The sequence below is a fragment of the Scaptodrosophila lebanonensis genome, unplaced genomic scaffold (genome assembly GCF_003285725.1).
Source record: "Scaptodrosophila lebanonensis strain 11010-0011.00,11010-0021.00 unplaced genomic scaffold, SlebRS2 tig00000131-arrow-arrow-pilon, whole genome shotgun sequence".
Taxonomy (NCBI): Eukaryota; Metazoa; Arthropoda; class Insecta; order Diptera; family Drosophilidae; genus Scaptodrosophila; species Scaptodrosophila lebanonensis.
This window is the reverse complement of record NW_022060584.1, coordinates 109,012-129,156: the sequence shown is the minus strand read 5'-3', so window position 1 is coordinate 129,156 and position 20,145 is coordinate 109,012. Positions and strand designations below refer to the sequence as shown.

Below are 20,145 nucleotides of genomic sequence, written 5' to 3'. Positions count from 1 at the left end.
AAGTTCTAAGAAAGTATTTAGGTATCGTAAAAGTATTTCTTTTTTTATATAGTGTCTTTAGGGATTAGTTGCTTTAACTATTAAACAACAACTGATATATTCTTGAGAAATTCGAGTTTTATTCAGACTACTTGTATAAGATGTGATTGAATTGCCTCTTAAGATATTTTACATGTCATGACTTACTAAAATCCGTTGACGTCTAAATTGACATCAGACGCAATCGTTAGAAATTGATTTGAAAATCGTAGCTCATTATATTATTCATATGCACTGCAAATCAAAAAGCACATACCATATTCTCTGAATAGTGAAACGAAGGTTTCTCTATGTACAAATTGTTGCTTAATTTCATTCAAATAAATACGCCCTTAAACCAGATAAATTGAAAGGTTTCGTTTTCTAAGTACTGCCAAAGAACCATTTGCAATGCTGGCCGCTTTGGAGAAAGAGCTGAGTTGACTTTTCAAGCTCCCTACGAACGACGAGTAAGTACTGAACCCACAACCACTACGTAATTAAACTGAATGGCAAAATGAAAAAAAGGCAAAGCTGCTGAGACGGCCAAATTCAACAATAGCAACAAAGTACAAGTATGTTTATCTACTTAAGCAAAAAATTGCTGTGTTGTGCGGCATTAATAATTTTATTTTTTCATATGTGCGATCTATCTTTTTGCAATAAAAAAAAGAAAGAAAAAAAACTTGGCATTTCAATTTTATAATTAAGTGTATATTTTTTCCAACATGAAGCCCGCGCGTTCAAAAAGCGCCACAAAAAGCTGCGCTGCTTAAGTTGGCAAAGCTGAGCTTGCGAGCGCCAGAGTCGCGACTTTGTGCGCTCAGTCTGTAAACGGAGCTTGGTCGCGACACTTGGAGTAAGCGGAAGCGTCAAACGGAGAAACCGAGAAACGGCAACGGTGCGCGAAGCCGCCAATTTTAGGTGATAGTCGATAGTCGGTGGAAAATCGTTGGCTTCAAGAAAATTGCAACACCAGCGGGTGCATAGAAGGAGTTTATAAAATAATAGAGCGGCTCTTAAAGGGTAGGGTGTGAATACAAATAAATAAATAATTAAAATAACATTATAAATGATTGAAAAATTCTTCAATACACAACTTTTGATAAAAATATTTGAATATGTGAATATAAACTAAGTATTTCCGCATCTCAGCTGTACGCATTTTAAACAATTTTTGATTTCGTGCGCAGTCAAACATTTTCTTTGGCGAAAGACTTAGGACACAAACTGGCGCGTTTCGAGCGTCGCGCGTGCTCAAGCGGTATGAAACAGAAATAAGTATGAATGTGTATGTTGTGTGTGAATTGAAGAAAATCAGACGAAATAACATGAAATGAAGAAAGCAAGCAATAAAAAAAGAAGTTTTCAATGTTTCGCAATGTGCTTTTCTGCGTTTTTTGATATTTTTGTGGCACGCGGAGGCCAAAACTAAAAGCGTGGCTAAATGAAAATGTGTTAATTTTCCACCTTACACGAAAAATAGTGCAATAAAACATAATGCCAAGTAAACATAAATGGCAACAAGGCGAAGACCTACAAAGAAAGCAACTTACTCGGCCGAGGCTACACATCGAGGGTCGCGCTTCGTTGCTACTGTTTTCTGCTTTTCTGTTTGTTTTTCCCCCCAAAAAATACGCATATATACGTATGCACATAGTTATAGTAAATGGCATATGGGTCGGGTCTGGCGAGTCTGAGTCTGAGCAGCATTGAGCAATGCAAAATATTGCAACAGCCAATGACGGCCATATATTTTGATGATGTCGGTTGGTTTGGTTCGGCTTGCAGCGTGCCGCGCGAATATGAGAGGAAGGTGTCAGTCAGCTAAGTGAGATAAAGCTGACTGACTTGGAAGCTATATATTTTAACCCACAGGGGTGTTCGTTTTTAAAGAACACAATGAAATGTGCTTTTCTTTCTTATCACACTCTTCTCTCTGCCATTTCTAATACCACATAATCCCAGCCAAATCGCGCAACAATTTGCACAGACTATGTATCATTAAGTGGATACTGTGAAGCATAATAACAATTGTTACATGTTTATAATGCCGCACTGCGAAATGACACAGAAAAACAACATAATAAAACTAACACAGAAAAACGCAAATTAAAAAATAATGGACAACTGAAGGAAATATTGCGAAGCAAAATTAAAACAAAATGCATAATAAAACGAAGAAATTCAAATGAAAGAAAGAAAATTTCATGCATAGTAAGGGATTGGACGAACCAACTTCTTAAAATCATTTACATTCAATGAGTCTTCAATTAGATCTCCTACTTATTTTGATTCTTGTGATTAGCTATTCGTCTACAAAACCAATCTAGAAATTCAGTAGCTTGGTAGATCATTAATGCCTTGTTATAGCAGGATTGTTCATTAGATCAAAAATAAATAAATTTGGGTTAGCATGCTTATAAATTCTGAAATACGAGTATACCTAATGATAAGTGGGTTTCTTTGTCAATTGGACGATTGCGAGTATCAACAAAATCCTAAGAATTACAAGTTATTAAAGTTTCTAGTGAGGATGTGTTGAAAGTTCTCTTAGATAGAAGTACATTTTTGTAGTCGTAAAATTACAATATTCTAGGGGTAATTTAATGGGGTTTCGGGCATCTGCTGCGATCGGATCTATGGAATCTTACAGAATAATGGAGTAGTCCAGTTTATGGTAATAACTAATGGAACCAAAGACGTTAGTAAAAGACATTTTCCTGAATGTGCTAATGTATAAGAAAAATGAACAGAAGCTGTTAGTTAGCATTGAAAAATAAACTCCTAGAATTGATTAAAATTGAACAACTTAAGCACTTTGCAGTTTGGCTTGGTTTTATGAACTTTAGTTATAGGTATTGGATCTTTAGAGAATAGTTTAGTGGCTATCTTGGTATGATATTGGGTAACCAAATGGTTAAGTTGGTGTTTATTTTGTCTGAAGTGAAATTCGAAAGTAAAAACTTAATTGTTGTGATTATAATAAGATTTATCATGCTTGATGGACTAAATAAGTAAATGGAACAACAGTATATGCTAGATAGCTATGCTAGATAGCTATGCTTTTTTGTGTACAAATTGGCAAATGATTACTAGAGCATTATACGTAATGCTGCAAGATTTTATGATCGTTAGATGGTCGTTAGATGGACAGAAAAGTGTGTGCTGAAACGAAAAACAATGAAATATGTACTCAACGTAACTCGGTTTAAAAAACTTATTCATGCCATTTAATTCCGAAAGGTAAATGATATAAGCAATACACAGACAGCAACTGCAGACCAAACGGACAGCTGTTGGTAGCTTTAGCTGCTGCTGTTGCTGCTGCATCGGTCGAAATGATTGTTGTTGGGTTATATAAGAAGTGGCCATGCCACAAAATATAAAGACAGCGGACGAGAGAGAGAGAAAAAGTACCAACAGCAGCAGCCACCAAATCGCACTGTCAGTAGCAGACGCCATATGAGAAGGAAGCAGTCAGCGGCTCGGACTCGCCAAATAGTGATCAGCAGAGGCGAGGCGGCGATGATCAGTAAATAGAGTCGCTTGGCCGCTCGATCGTTGGTGCTGCACGTTGCACGAACTAAATACCCACTAACACTGCGAACCAATCGATGGCACAGCATTTTCACTGTTTTTTGTTGTTGCTGTTGTTTCTGTTGTTGTTGTTGGGGGCCTGTTAAATAAGCCGTTAAACTGCATCAAGGTAACATCGGTGGTGGGGCGGACCGGGGCGTTGCGGCAATTATGCATGTTTCATAACGGTACAGCTTGTTGTTCTTGCCGAGGCATGAAACAAAACACAAGTGGAGTGCTACAATTTTCTATACACTATTCACGAAAGTCCCACAGCTTTTTCAGTTAGCCTGTGAGTCGTCGAAATTTTAAGTGCATGTTTAATTTCCACGAAAATGAAAAAATTAAAATTAATGTTTACGAAATTTTTGCAAATTTAAAAAATTCATATTAATATTTTAAATTAAATTCAATTAAAAAATACAAAAAATAAATTACGCTATGGAAAATTGCGAACCGATATCCTAGAATCAATATCCTGAGGAATCAAGCAATTAATAAAAAGCTGTGGTTAAAATAATAATTATTAATTTTTATTATCTACCAGTTCTCTCAAGCTATCGATCAAATAATTAATTTAATTAAATAAAATAAAAAATATTTTTTACTCCAATTTAGAAAATGTCACAAAGCTAACCAAACGATGAAATCTCATTTTCTTAATATTTAAAAATATTGTCAAAATAAAAGACATGTAATTTTTAGTGAATGACTAATATTTCTGCGGCTTTGGAGAATATTACAAATGGGATAAAAGTTGAATTTCAACAGTTTTCCATATTTTTAAATAATTTATTCCAGATAACTTGAATAATAATTATACCAAGGCACATAATGTAGAAAAATTTATGGTTTTATTGGACATATGACACGAACCTTTGCTTAATTTAAGCATGTTTACAATTAAGTTCTGCTCAAATAGATGTTTTGCTAGAAAGAAATTGTCCAATCATTAACTTTTTCTGTGCCTTCAAATTCGCAAATTTTTCATTAATTTGTATTTTGAATTATTTAACATAACTTGAATAAGAATTAATCTAAGCTGTTTTGCTGGAAACCAATGGCTACACAACCAGTTTCGGTAGACATTTATCTTTAGCCTGTCTTCCTAAATTCTTAAAGATAAATTATAGGTAAAAGCCTGAAAGAAAAACAATATTTGTAAAAATAAAAAAATCAATTAAATAAAGAAATCAATTAAATAACCACAGAACAAATTTCGATGAATTATCTTGTTTCTCAAAGTTTTACTTGAAAGAAAATTTGTTGAAAAATTGAAATTAAACATACAGCAGAGTAAATATTTTAAAAGGCCTCAGTCCCTGAGATGCACTTGAAAAGTGTATGATAATCGTGTTCGCCCAAGTATAGCTATACACATTAGAGTATATATAGAGTATTGGGAGTGGTCTCAGGGTCTGCTGTTAGTCAGCACCAGCATTGCAAAATATAAATACATTTGCAAAATACAAAATCGCAGCATAGGAAAAACAACAACCACACACACACAAGTATGCAGCAGCAAGTGTGTAAGTGTGTACACATGTATTGATAACCTATAGCGCATATAACATTTTTGGAACAACGTCGTTACGACGACGCCGGCAGCGACGACGGCATCGCTGCGCCGGCGAACCAGTTGGCAACCTTGGCGCCTCGTGTTGTTTTTGGCGTTGCGCTTTGTTTTTTTTTTTTTAGGTATTTTGGCTGTTCGGGTTTTTTTTTTTTAATTTTCATTCGTACATATATTACTTAAAATGTTATTTTGTTTTTGACGCACTTGCATGCCGCTTTTTGTAATGACGTTCGGGCCATGGCAACAACATTTTGTTTAATGGCAGCTATTTCTTTTTTTATTATAATTTTGGGGATCGTAGCATATAGTATGTATGTATATCTCCAGCTTGCCAAGTGCAAGTTGTTGTGCAAAATGTACACACAACTTTTTTTCGACTTTGCAAAAAACTGAAACAAAACTCAAGTCAAAATTGTTGTCCTTTGCGTCATCTGCCACAATGTTAAGCAAACAACAATCGTATACGAGTGTGTTCAACAACTACAACAACAACAACAACAAGCTAACAAGCTGGAGCTACAACAATAAAGCCGATTTATGGCCACGATATTGTTTTGTTACTAACCTTACTCAATTTTTTTCTTCTTTTGGACTAACCTGGCCTGTTGTGTGTGTTTTTTGTTGTTGTGTGCTTGGCTCTTTGGGTTTACTTTCGAACATTTTATGGGCATTTGTGTTTGTTGCTATACATTGTGGCAACGCAGCATTTGCTTGTGTTTTTGGGAGCTGCACAGATATGAACTGATCTGCAAATTGTTATGCACAAATAAGTAGTTCATGATATTGCAGCATGCGTCAAACATGAAGTTGGAATCACGTGAACAATAAAAGCATAAATCTCATGAAAAGGTCATCATTTGTTAACTTCATTTTTAAGCTCACATGATTATCAGTTATTTGAAAATAAAAGAACTGCATTTTTGTAAAGCGTTGTGAAAATTTTGGAAATTTATGACAAATGTCAAATAGCGAAAATAGTCAAACAGTAAGAATATGGTTTTCATATGTAGCATAATTTGAAGTTCTTTTGCATGCAAATTTCTCCAGAATTTGTTAATACAAGGAGCTTAAGGCGGTGCACCGACTCTAAAATACTCTGAACCTGCGTATAGAATATTTATATAAATTTAAAATAAATAACAAAATTGAAAGAGACCATTGATAGATTATACCTCCTTCGGGTTTCGAAATCACGTATGGGGGTATGACTGCACATTTTCATCGGGATTGTGGCACACATTCTACTTTGTAACATTTTTTATTTTGAACAAACCTAATATTTAAATTGATCAAAACATTTGCTTAAGGATAAAAATACTTCAATTTTTCAACGTTGTATAAATTCAACGAATTAATACAAATTTAAGATATTTTCCATATTAAGAAGTGTTCAAAATGTACAACTTTTAAAATAAAAGTAAATTTTTGGGACAATTATTTAAAAAAAAAAAAAATTTAAAAAGTCTTTTTTTTAAATAGCATTTGTTTTATATTTTTATTTCAGAAATATTCTTAACAATAACATATTTATTGTTTCTACCAAATATCAAATATTTTATCTTGAGATTTTTTTTGGAAGGGAATTCCACATTGCAAATAAGCCTAAAAAGGAATCACTGTGACGAATAATTTACGAATAATAAAATACTTATTAAATTGACTCGTTTGCTGTTTTTAATAGCTCCAACATTTTATACACTCGTAGATTTCCAGAAAAAGAAAAAAGGTCGATCAAAATCGACATTATATTAACATAAATTAAGGCCAATTAATTGAATAAACTTGGTTTTTTAAATATGAACCAATTATAATTAAGATATTTAACAATTGTTTGTACATTGTTATGATATTTTCAATTGGAGGCACCACAAGCTAATGTTTTGAAATTGTGTATAACACTTATGTATTCTGGACATCATCGGTTCTATTTTTTAGCAACAACTTTTCCGTTGCTTCTTCTCTAATATACAGTAGACACAATGCCTACTTAAAAATTCCAGCTCTGTTCCCAGCAGAGCAGCAGCTACCTGTTCACTGCATTAAGTATTCTAACAAAAAAGTTGTATTTATCATCGTGCATGACCAAAGTTGATTTTACTTTTCGTTGCGGTTAATTTTCCATTTCTCGCATTAATAAAAGTCACATGTCACATGACTCGATGACACCTTTCTACTAAATGTTTTTTTCTCCGCTCACACACACTCCACTTCCACTGGCTGTTTATTTATTCTAAATGCATTTTCTTGACGTTGAAATATTTGAATTTGACTTTATTCTCCACAACACGTCGCCTTATTTCACGCTTTTTCATGTGCCGCCCTCGCCCGCCATTTTATCGCAAGTTCTTGGCTTTGTTGTCTTTGTCGCTGTATGCACAATTCTCGGCGCTTTTGTAATTTACATGTCTGAAGCGAAATTCAGCTGAAAGGTTGTTTTTGTTGACGCCTATGTATGCATCTGTGCCGTCAATATTTGTTAATTTATTATACTTAATATTTTCGTTAAAGTGCAACAGATTTATTTAACCTATAGTGGGGCCGCAATATTGGTGGAGCTTGAAGGTTTCTCAACAACTCGTCTATTTGTTTATGGAGATCAGAAAAATATTTGTGCAGGCAAGAAACTGAGCTTTGGCATTGATATTTCTAGGGAACAAATAATAATCAGTTGTGGGCTCAAGAAACGTTAAGTTGCATTTTTATGACGGCAGCGGTAAATGCCATTTCTTTTTTCAGGAATAGATTAAACGACTTGACCAAAATAAGTCGCGAACAGGTCTTTGGGGTTAATTCTTCTGAGAGATTGGGGTATAGTTGTATGTATAATCGACCTCCAAAAAGTAAACTGTCAATTGTCAATGTCCATGTTGGAAAACGCAACAAAGAGAGATCTACTTTGAATAATTGTTTGCGAATAGCGTATATTATGAAAGCCTTTGAAGCCTATCGACTCGTCTTGTCATCCTGATCAATAATATATATACTTTGTGGGGTCTGCCACGCCTGTGTGTTACATACATGCGCACAAAACTAGTATAGCCTTTCACCCTTTGGGTACAGGCTATAAAAATTTAAATAGCTTATTATGTGAGGGCCGATGTCCCGTCACAAGTTATTCGTAGTTCTGGGTGCATGTTGTAGGACGTTTGTGGTACATGAATGAAGTTGTTTATTATAAGTTGTTTAATATAATGAAGATGTTTATTCGAAAAAAGCAAAGCCCAGTATTTAAGTCTATCCATCGATTTTCCGATGTATTTCAAGACTGAGCCATGGCTATTAATAAGTTTGCATATTCGTTTTAAAAACTTCTTGAATTTGCTTTGACTAACGACACAAAAATTCTAGACAAATTGAAGTGCAGAACAGTAGCTCTACAATTCCTGGGTTATAGTATAACTCAAATTTAAGAAGTCATGTGACATTTTGGCAAACAGTCTTAATGACATGTTAAAGTGATAAATTTTTAATGAGAACCAAAGGTTAATGTTAGGTATATATAGTATGAACCCTAGAATAAGTTTAACGCGCAGTTTTTGCTTTTTCCCTTAGCTGTGGCAATTCGCTCGAAAATTGCTGAGTAAATTGCTTAATGCCTTCAAATAGTCGTACTACCGTACATGGACCAAATGGTTTTTTTTGTTTTTCAATTCGCCACACAATTCAGAGAGTGTAGTATTAATTTAAAGGGGTTAGCCAGCAAAACGAAATGCGTTTAGTCATGCCACGAGTGGAGCCAGATGAGATTGTAGACGTAGTGCAAGTACGAGTATGTGAGGTTGCTTTAAAGTCGTCAGACTTTTTTATATGCAACGGCCGGTGCCATTTGTAGGCATTTGGTGAGCGCAAAGTAGTTCATTGAACCGCACAGAATTTACTAGTTTATAGTTGTTGTAGTTGTGGTTAACTGGCTAGTGCACTGCATTTCACTTTCAGTGAATGCTCGATCCTTTTTGGACTGTCCAATTAGCAGTAACTTAGAATGCCAAGTCAGGCTGGAATCGCCAACAAATAAGCGAAGACGCCGCTTTGTGTGCCTTGGCACGTGCGGGCCATAAACTACAAAAAATATTGTGAATCAATAAAATACATAACCAAATGAAGATGGAGAATTGACGCAAGCAAATAATGGCAAATAATTGACAAGAACCCCTTGTCTATTTACAGAGAACACAGAGCACGTCGACAAGGTGGCTGAATAAGGTGTTGAGTGCGAGGCGAACCGAAGACGGGACAAGGGACAACTCAAGTGATTGATCATAAGTGTGTTCGAGACGTCAACATGGCCGCCGTTGAAGTGCGCAACGGTTATAAGTATTATGGCTCCAAGTCGAATCCCAAGATTGTGCTCAACCACCTCAACATGAATGTGATGCGTGGCTCTATGTGAGTTGCATGACAAATAGGCAAGCTAAGCTCTCTCTAATACTCTTTCTTTCTTTTCTCTCTCTTTGTATTTCTTTCTACCTTTAGCTATGGCCTGTTAGGGGCCTCGGGTTGCGGAAAGACCACCCTGCTCTCCTGCATTGTGGGTCAGCGTTGTTTAAATGGCGGCGAGGTCTCTGTGCTCGGGTTCAAGCCCGGACAGCCCGGCAGCGGCGTTCCAGGCTCACGTGTCGGCTTCATGCCGCAAGAGATTGCTTTGGTCGAAGAGATGACGGTGAAGGAGACAATTTTCTACTTTGGACGCATTTACGGTCTGACAGATGAGCGCATCCGAGAAAAGTTCAAACAGCTCAAAGACCTTTTGCAACTGCCCCCGGCACGTCAAATGATAAAGGAGTGTAGCGGAGGACAGCAACGACGCCTCTCTTTTGCAGCCGCCATGATACACGATCCAGAACTGTTGATCTTGGATGAGCCAACAGTGGGTCTGGATCCCATGTTGCGTGAGAAGTGAGTAGATGGACTCTCTAAGGAGGACCATTTGTAATTAGCAAAAGAGAAAATAGATATATTTAGGATATTTCGCCATTAGAGTCTGGACTTTTGCTGGACATGAGAAGAATACCCATAACCATTCCTTCAAGCTACATAGAAATACAATTCATGGATGGGATTACGACTCTAGTTGTTGATCTGTAGAATAGTTTCGTTTTCATTTCCCATTCCAATAGCATACATCTAAACCCTCTATGATAGATTTTGATCGACTGATTTTAGAATTGAGCTGGATATAAGGCATGCATATAGTTATTAAAAGCTACTTCAGTTCAAAGTTGACAGTATTGGGGTAGTTTTTCGGCAGAGGTTGAAAGTATTTAAGTCGGAGATTTTTACTATGCAATGTTTATTGATTTTCATTGAATTTCTATTTATTTGACAGAATCTGGGAGTTTCTGGTCGAGACCACTAGAAATAGCAAACTGGCTGTGATCATTACCACACATTATATCGAGGAAGCCAAGCAGGCCAATTGCGTAAGCCCCAAATAAGTTGCATTAAATTTGCGTTTAAGCCACAAATCTTCCACAGATTGGACTAATGCGGAATGGCGTGCTGTTAGCGGAAGATACCCCCACCAATATTATGATCAAATTCGGAACTCAATCCATTGAGGATGCTTTCCTCATACTTAGCCAACGGCAGGGCAATGAGGATGATCTGCAGGAGATGTTGAATAACAGCAACCAGCAAGCGCTGCCAACCTCCGCGTTGCCAGCTGAAGTGATAGACACACATGAGCCACAGGCGGCGCCTGAGAAGCCGCCTCTCCCCTATGAGGAGCCGCTCAATGAGAATCGCAAACGCATTTTCTTTACAACTAAGGGACGCATCAAGGCGCTCATGACCAAGAATTTTGTGCAATTGTTTAGACAGCCATCGTAAGTTGCTTTAATTGCGGGATTCGCTTTATTCAATCGAGCATGCCTTTAACTTTGTCCTTTGCTCTCTCAGTGGAATTATTTTCATGCTGCTGTTCCCCATAATACAACTTTCTTGCTTCTATTTGGCCATTGGAAAAACACCTACAAACTTGGAGCTGGGCGTCTATAGCGGAGAAGTGAGCAGCTATAGCGAATGCTTTGACGACAAACTGATAACCGTTTATCAAGCCAATGATAGCTGTCACTTCAACAAACTCTCTTGTCGATATATACGCGAACTAGGAGATGAAGTGGCCACCAGAAAGTATTACAGCAGTGAAGAAGATGCTCTGAAGGATGCGAAGCGGGCCGTGACCGTTGGATACATCCATTTCGCGCATAACTTTAGTTCCTCCATTTTCACGGTCATGGAGGATGGCATTCATGCCAGTGATGGAGCGGTGGATCATGCCGAGCTCAGTGTGCACATCGATATGACGGGTAAGTGGGAACGGGGTTAATTTGAGTTTGACTTGGATCAAATATTTCGGTGAACCAGTTCTCTTTTAATTCACTTACTATTAATGACCTAGTTCAGTGATATCCTGCTAGCAATGATATAATTTGGCTTCTGTGTAGTGAGTAAAAATGAACGATAAATGAAATGCTTGATGGCCCATTTTGTAGCTATCATATAAAGTTCTATTTTTCAAAATGTTTTCTAAACTATTGCGCATGGGAAAAGTATATAATCTATATAATTTGCACAATAGATCAACAAGTGGCGTACTTCATGCAGCGAAAGTTGCGCGATAAGTTCAGCAGCTTTATGCATAGTGTGGTCAAGGACTGCAATGTATCCTCGGCTGTTGTGGAACTGCCCGTTCAATTTCAGGAGCCCATCTATGGCAGTCCGGACATTGAGTTCCAGCAGTACTGTGCACCGGGCGTGGTGATGACGTGAGTAATCAGTGTTACTGAGCTAGAACCTATCTAGAGCTTCATTTGTATATCGAATTCCTTTGCCAGAATGGTCTTCTTTTTGGCCACACTCATGACGGCTGCTGTTTTTATTTCGGAACGCATGGATGGCATCTGGGATCGTACATTGTTGGCCGGCGTGTCGGCAACGGAAATGCTTTGGGCTCATCTATTGACGCAGTTGATTATCATGGCCCTGCAATCCTTTGAGGTTATCATGTACATTGGCATCGTTTTCGATACGTATAATAAGGGTGATACGACCACTTTGATCGGACTGCTAACGCTCACCGCTTTCTGTGGCATGTTGTTTGGTAAGTTCCAAGAAAATATTCCTCTAAAGAGGTTTGTCAATTGCGTGTTATTTGCATTTTTACAGGACTTTTCATATCCGTTTTCTGTAAATCACACACCGAGGCGAATTTTGTGGCAACTGGAGCTTTCTATCCCATGATTATACTTTGCGGTAGGTTGCCATCATAACTTGAACTCTAAGTGAAGTCTTTACATTTCATTCAATTTATGTTTTTAGGTCTACTCTGGCCCTTGGAGAGCATGCCACGTTTCCTGCAGGACTTGGTTATGGTGCTACCTTTTACCATACCATCTATATCAGCGCGAAATGTCATAGAAAAGGGTTGGGGTATAACCAACGATAAGGTCTACAATGGTTTCCTAGTGATGGCCGCGTGGACAATCATTTTCTTTGTGCTGTGTCTAATTGGTATCAGACGTAAGGCGTAGTTGGGGACCCTTCTAGTTTAGTAGCATTTTCATTTAGGCGATTTTATATATATATTGTTATAGTATCCATATAATTTAATATGAAGCATATCACTCGCATGTTCCAGACTCTCATATGCATACAAACATACACCCACACACACCCACACACACACACAAAACGCATAGGTATACAGTTGGCATTGGGTTATTAGCAAGTATGTAGGGTTGGTTGTACTAAAATGTTAGTGCACATTTCGAGCGGATTTGCCTTCAATTGAAGATTTATTATTTTAAAAATTCAATTATGTACTGAAAGCGTAACCCAGTGCTAGACTGTACTAAATCACTATAGGGTCTAAAGGGTATCTCAAATATATTTATAAAGGCATCATAAGAAATTCTCCCTCATGAAAGTGTCAAAAATAAACTCCGCATGCATGTTAAGTCTTCAATCAGTCGTATATAAAAACAAAAACAAATGTAATAAATTTAGAACTCCACAATTTCTTTATTTAACACATGTAAATAGCCCAAAAAATAAATCCCAATAATTACGTGATGAGCATTGTTATTACAAATGTTGTAAAAAGTTAAAAAAGCATTTTACTTTAATGTATATTCTTAAAAACGAAATTTCAAACAACCAAAAATACAAATTTAAATAAATATCATGAATGAAAATATTAATTTATATTACTTTTAATCCCCTTGCCGTAAAGATAGACTATTAAGTAGACTCTCTATGTAAGACATAATTAATACATAATTTACCTCCAATCAGATTGTTAGATGTGGATACGAAATCTCTCTCTCGAATCAGGTCGTTAGGGAGTACTAAGGTACGCAACGGTAACTCTTTCACCCTATTCACCCGAATTAGACATGTAACCTTTAACAGGAAAATTATTTTCCAGTTTTTCAAACGGCTCTCATTCTTAGAATCGAAACATAAATATCTGGCTTTTAAATTATCGATTCGTCTTTAAATTGAATAAACTTGTTTTAATTCCAAATATGAAATTCAGACAAGAGCAAAAATAAATGAAAGTCGCCCCCTTATCTGAGTGTGTGTGTGTGTGTGAGTGCCAAGGACAAGGCCACATCGCAAAGTTGCTGACACACTTCGGGCTCAAAGTGCTAGACAAAATGGTTGGCTGGCTGGCTGCCTGCGCCAGTCGGTCTCTGCCAACAGACATTTTTATTACAAAACTTTATCTTTGCCAAATACAACGACGACGATGAGAGAAATTCAAAAAGGAAGTAGTCAGCCAGCCAGCAGGCAGACAACTGTGGGTGTCTGCAGACTCAAGTGTCGTTGCGTCACGTATATATACATTTATATGTATATATAGTATATATACAAAGTTGCATAAAATGTGCAAAAAGTTTTGTGTGCTGGTGTGAGAAGTGTGAGCAACTTGTTGCTAAACTTATCGAGCTCTGGTGTGGGATGGGGAACTAAACCATTTATATATGGCTATATAATTCAGAAAAGAGAGCAATAAAAAGTACCCAAAAACTAAACGTTATTAACTATGGTTGTTCTTGGATTTACAAATATAATAAAGGCATTCAAATGGATTATTATTATTATTATTCCATATTTGAAATTATAAGTAAGCAGTAAAATGCGAAATGGGGTTTCATATTAAAATAATATGAAATCGATTTAAAAGAGTTTAAATGTGTTTTTACATAGATCTATGAAATTTTATGTTCTTTTTATACTTTGTATCTGAAAGGTCCAGTTTCATTGCATTTCTCTTCTGAATTAATGTATTTGAAAAATTTAGCGAAAGTAAAATCTTAGTATGTTATCCAAATTATTTCGAGCAGTTGTTATAATCACAAAAAGGTAATAATAAACGGATATAGCTAAGTTTGCGAAATAAAAGCCTAAGGGATTTCAAAGTAGACGTTTAAGAATATTGTACAAGTATATAAGGTGTGGGTACACTCTGCTATTTGATTTTCAAGAATATTATATATATAATTAATTAATATATTTCAATACCATTCAGGGGCTATGTTGGCGACAATTCAACAAATCCAGGTGAAAATAGGGAATAAATTGTTTCGGGTTGTCTATTTTATATTCAACTGCCAAAATGCTGGTAAGGAACGTTTCGAAGGTTTAAACTGCGAGATATGGCTTCAGGTTTTGGGATTAACCGGAGAGTCGGTGTTTTGGAAATTTTGACCTACATTGGGAAACATTGAAAAGTATACAATAAGTCACTTGAAATAATGTAAGAGCGAACTATCAATTTAAAATCTACCATATTGTTGCCAAGCAATAGAAATGTATGCATAAGAGGCATGTTGTTATTAAAACATTACCCTAGCTATTGATTTCTTTTAGCTTTAAGTAGTAGAATTTTGTTTTGTAATCTAATGAAAAAAAAGAATGGCACCTGTTAGCAATAATCACATTCGTTACGTATTCTTATGAAAAATTGATCGGACTTTACTACGAACTAAAACGGCTGTCTATGCGTATGTTTTATTTTTTAAATATATAAACGCTTTAATACTGCAACACTCTTCCATTGTTATGCAAATTTTTAGCACATAAGCCACACAGACGACTGCTTATAGTTTTTCATGGCCTACAAACTGCATTTAAATTCAATTATGCGTAATGGAAAAGCCAAAAAAATTATGTTCCATGAAACAGTTGAGAATGCTTCAGAATACAACTAAATAAAATCCAACAATGGCAACAGACACAGAATCACACACCCACCCAGAATTGCAGACATTGCGCATACGCCCTGCTGTTCGTCCCCAGGTCAAAGTTTATGCTTGCCAGCTGGCCAGACTGCAGGCAGACAACATCGCCTGAGTCTGATTTTTGCTTAAACTCATATATGCGTGTCAGGGTTTTGTGTAGTTCCATTTTGGAAGCCAGAAAAAGTTGTGCTTCAGTTTGGTGCAAATAATATCAGAAGTAGCCAGTAGGTCAAGTCGCCTGGGTGTATGCAACAAAAGTTTGAGTGGCAACTAAAAAATACAAATTTGCACAATTTTGTAAGCAAATGAAATGCCGGCCGCTTCACACACACACCCACACATTGACCTTCGAAAGCGTCGGGCAAAACACCCCGCTGTGCACCCAAAAGGGGTGCCCAAACACACCCACTACACACAAATACATTTAAAATCATTTAAACCTTTAGCTAAACATTTTTGTTACAACTTTTGGTTTGGTCCATTTCGTGCATATAAAATTGCAAGCAAGTTGTGTGTAGAGGGAGGCTGGATGGACAGCCTGTTTTGTGGGTGCCGCTGTCTGCCTTAATGTGACCTTCAGACAAGTTGGATAAACAAACACAAAAGCGCACATACACACACATATACTTGTGTGTATGTAGACATACATCGGGCAAGTCTAATATTTAAACGTAATTTTAATGAAGGTAAAAGTGCTTTGTTTACGTTTTTGTCTTTACTTTTCGGCTGCTCTTTTGTCTATATACACATATACATATATAGTATATGTGTCTTTTTAAAGCATTGCTAGTTCTATCGTCCTGCTGCCTTTTGTTTGCTCGCATCCTTTGCAGTAGCAACAGTTTAAAACCACTTTATTAAGGTTTATGGATTGGAATTTGGATAAGACAGCAATATATTTGGCTTAAATTCTAGGCAACATATGTTTAAGAAAATTTCAAGTTTTTGTGTCTTACCTTAAAGTGGAGTTTAAAAATAGTAGATTTAGCCGAACATAGCGTGTTACTTTAAGCAATTAAAAAAACGTTGGCCGATATTATGTTATATTGTTACTTAATAAGATTGAAGCAAGTGGTTTAGTATAATGAGAACTTAAGGACAATTACCAAAGAACCAGGCAGTTTCATATAAGGGAGACCATGGACAAAAATAAATAATGGCGTTTTAGGACTTCAAGGAACTGGGACTAATAGTTTATGAAACACTTATAATAGGCATTAAAACATTGTCTTTACAAAATTCTTAAAAAAAGGTTTTTATGAGGTAAATATTCATTTGATTTATAAATTAGCTTCAACACAAGTGAATAATCTGCCCTGAATAAGATTTGGTTTGATAGAACTTGTATCGACGATTCAACTCTCGTAAAAGGTTCTAATTATTTCAAAATATAATATTTGCAGTAAGTAAGATTTAAATTAAATCAATCTTCATTTCTTCATTAAATATACATTTACGTGTATACTCGTACATATATTCAAAAATATTGTCCGTCATAGTTCTATAATGTATATATCTACCCGTCAGAGTATCCATCTATTCATTTAACTAAGTATATATTTTTCCACTACAATATATTGGAAATCGATATCGGCTTAAATCAGTTCTGTCCACTCTTCGACCATTCGCTGATATTTTTTTAAAAGAAAATTTTAATATTGGTTGTTCTTATTAGTTCAGAATTCAGAATTGTTCTAAATTATATTTATCTATCCATCTAAATATCCATAGATTCAAGCATTGTCATATCTGGCCATTTATAGGTTTTTTTTCACTTACATATTTATCCACATCAGGTAAATATTTTTCTTCTGCATCAAATATAACCTTTTTTAAAGAATAATTCAATCTACAATAACGAACGACAAATATATTCATAACTGGCTTGTAATCTGTACGTACATTTCCAAGTAAATCAAAACTCAAAAACGAATGCTACCAACAATATACATGGTATATGATATCAACCATCAAAAGGGGTAGGAGAGGAGCAAGTGAGAAACTTTGGCAAAAATCAATTTGAAAGAAGCACAGCAAATACTCGTTTTAAAAATATAAAGAAAAACTACAAACATTCCAGCTGTACAAGGACGTAAGGAGCGCCATGCTGACGAATAGCGGGGGCGCTTGCATTTCATTGACCCTTTAAATGGCAAAAGGCTACACCAACACGAGCCGACACATACACACTTATGGGTATGAGCGTACTGGGCAAGTTTTTGGCCGCCGGTAACAAAACGGAGAACATTTCGATTTGAGATTTTATTCAATTTGGTTCATATAGAGGAGTATGTGTGTGTGTGTGAGTTGGGGACGTTTTGGGGGATGGGGGACGCAGCCATTTAGCTGCACGTCGTTCAACTGATGTCTGATGGACAGGTCGAGCAAAGCTTCTGTGCTCGGCTTCTGCTCTGCTTCCCAATATAATACAATCAACATTGGATTTGTTCGATGTGCGTTCAATGGTCGTTGCTCTGAGGCGGCAGATACCGCAGTGCCAGGACCAGTGCCAGCAGGACAATTTCAATGCAATGTGCGTAGGCTGTACACACACACACACACACGCACGGGCGCACACACACATATGCAGAGTCGCACACATGCAGCCTTGCATACGCAATGGCGTTTTATGTATAGGCTCAGCGTTTGCTCGCTCGCTCTCAGTCTCTCACTCACTCACTCGCCCGTTTGTTGTGCTCTCTTCGGCCATGTACTGTCCGCTTGCAATACATGGTAGCTGGATATAGACCGGGACTGGGACTGGGGTTCTACCCACAAATGCATTGCCAGGCGCTGCGCTGTCGTCATTTGGCCTTTTGCCTGGCACACATAACGAACGCGTTGCGTTTTCGGACATTTCGTGTGGCGCTCTGCAGCTGAGGCGGCAACGGCGACTGCTGCTGATTGAGTTGGCACAGTGGGACCAAGGCGATTATTGAGGTTATAAATTATATCTACCATGAATTACCAGAAAGTATCAACAATTTAGCATTATATTGTGCGCTTTTACTTTTTCACACTCCAAAAAGTACCGAAATTCCTTATCGTTAAAAAGGGCTTGCTGCTTTTACTAAAGCGAAAAAAGTAGCTGGAAAAACCATAAAATAGTTTTGTTATTACAATATATTAGATAAGTATGTAATAATGCACAACTGCTCATACGTTTTCTTAAATTGCGCTCCCAGTTTTATTTATAATCTTAATTATAAGATTTTCCATTAAAATTATGTTTCAAAGCACTTTTTGATAGAGTATATATGTATGTACATGATGAGCATGGCAAGACGACTCAATATATAGCGTCTGTGCGTATACTCGGAAACTAAAAAGGCTAAAATTACAAAATTTAGTATCCAAATTCCCCTAAGACCGAAAAAGTATAAATTTGATGACGATGCACTCTTCAATTATTAATGATTTTTCATAACTCCCGTAATTATTGGAATTTTTTACTTAGTGCTTATCTGCCCTCATGCTAAGATTTATAAAGATAGGTCATTTTTAAGAAAGTTATGGCTATAAATGTAATCTCGGCCCGCAGCTGTTGTTGACATTGCTGTTTTGAAAACATGCAGAAGGAAGCATCTCCGACCCCATAAAGTATATATATTCTGAATGAGCATCCGTCCGTCTGGATGAACGCAAGGATCTCAGAAACTATAAAAGCTGGGATAACCAAAGTTTGTACCCGAATTCTCCTAGGTCCGGGAAAGGACGAGTTTATTTTATTTTTTTGAATTTCGCCCACTTCCCCTGCTACAGAATTTCGTCAATACTGTCCACATTTCAAAAGCTACCTTAACCAAACTTTGCACACATAATTTATACATAATAATCTACTTTTGTTTTAAATTTTATCTATCTATCGGGCTTGCTCGACTGCGTTATATCTTGCTTAATATATGAAAAGTGTACTTGTTATTTAACATTTAGATCACGGTGATTTTTTATCAAACCTACATATATTTCTTTAAACAGGTCAGTGATCATTTTTTAATTATTAACAATGATACACATATTATGTAAACAAATTAATAAATATGTATAATAACACGATCTACAAAAAAAGAAAACGAGTCTATTGCACTTTTGAAAGCTCTCTCTTCATATAGGACGTGATAGCCATCAATTAATTAAATCTAGACATTAGCGACACTGTGCATAATGAAGAGTTCACAAATTGCGACCAAGCCAACAGCAGCAACAACAACAAATGCGGGGGTCATATGCAGAGTGCGGAGAGACAGGGAGAGAGGGGATATGGAAGAGAGCGACATAGCAAAAAGCGCCGCGTTAGAAGAGTCGCGACAATAACGCAGCCTATTTCGCTGCGAGAAAAAAATAGCCGACCGGGCTGAGCTCTCCAGCTCCACCGCACATCCACAGACACAGACACACACACACATATACAGGCAAACAACAGTTGCATGATACATGTGTGTGTATATATGTGCCTGCCAAAAACAACAAACATACGACAGCAGCCGCACATGATGACGAAGCGAGAGTGGGAGCTGTAACGCGTAGAGGCGAGAGAGTGAAAGAGGTAGGGAAAGAGGGAGCAGGCGGAACAATACCGTACAAAATGCAGTTGAAATGAAATGCACACACAAGCACATCCATACATACCTACACACAATTGCAATAACCGTCCATGTACGACTGGACACAACAACTACAACATCCATGTATTGCCATTGACCAAACCACGCGACCGGCCCGTTT

The 20,145-nt window shown here is 36.8% G+C and overlaps 2 protein-coding genes across 3 annotated transcripts in view; one reads left to right on the top strand and one right to left on the bottom strand.

Moving 5' to 3' along the window:
* Positions 1 to 20,145, bottom strand: part of LOC115628988 (neuroguidin) — a 64,923-nt gene that overhangs the window by 37,114 nt on the left and 7,664 nt on the right. The gene's annotated exons all lie outside the window — the stretch shown is intronic.
* Positions 870 to 13,285, top strand: LOC115628987 (ABC transporter G family member 20). Of its 2 annotated transcripts, none has more exons than XM_030525267.1 (10): positions 870 to 1,044; positions 9,341 to 9,559; positions 9,647 to 10,069; positions 10,500 to 10,593; positions 10,649 to 10,998; positions 11,072 to 11,481; positions 11,754 to 11,940; positions 12,010 to 12,275; positions 12,341 to 12,427; positions 12,494 to 13,285. In XM_030525267.1, the coding sequence occupies exons 2-10, from the start codon at positions 9,456 to 9,458 to the stop codon at positions 12,703 to 12,705; spliced, it is 2,133 nt and encodes a 710-aa protein (XP_030381127.1). In that variant the 5' UTR covers positions 870 to 1,044; positions 9,341 to 9,455; the 3' UTR covers positions 12,706 to 13,285. The 2 variants fall into 2 exon arrangements, with proteins under 2 accessions (XP_030381127.1, XP_030381128.1); XM_030525268.1 differs by lacking the exon at positions 870 to 1,044 and adding an exon at positions 8,932 to 9,012.

Coding starts and splice junctions, on each gene's coding strand:
- LOC115628987 (XM_030525267.1), top strand. CDS start 9,456: ATGGCCGCCGTTGAAGTGCGCAACGGTTATAAGTATTATGGCTCCAAG. Junction 11,941..12,009: donor GCACCGGGCGTGGTGATGAC/GTGAGTAATCAG, acceptor TTCCTTTGCCAG/AATGGTCTTCTTTTTGGCCA. Junction 12,276..12,340: donor TTTCTGTGGCATGTTGTTTG/GTAAGTTCCAAG, acceptor GCATTTTTACAG/GACTTTTCATATCCGTTTTC.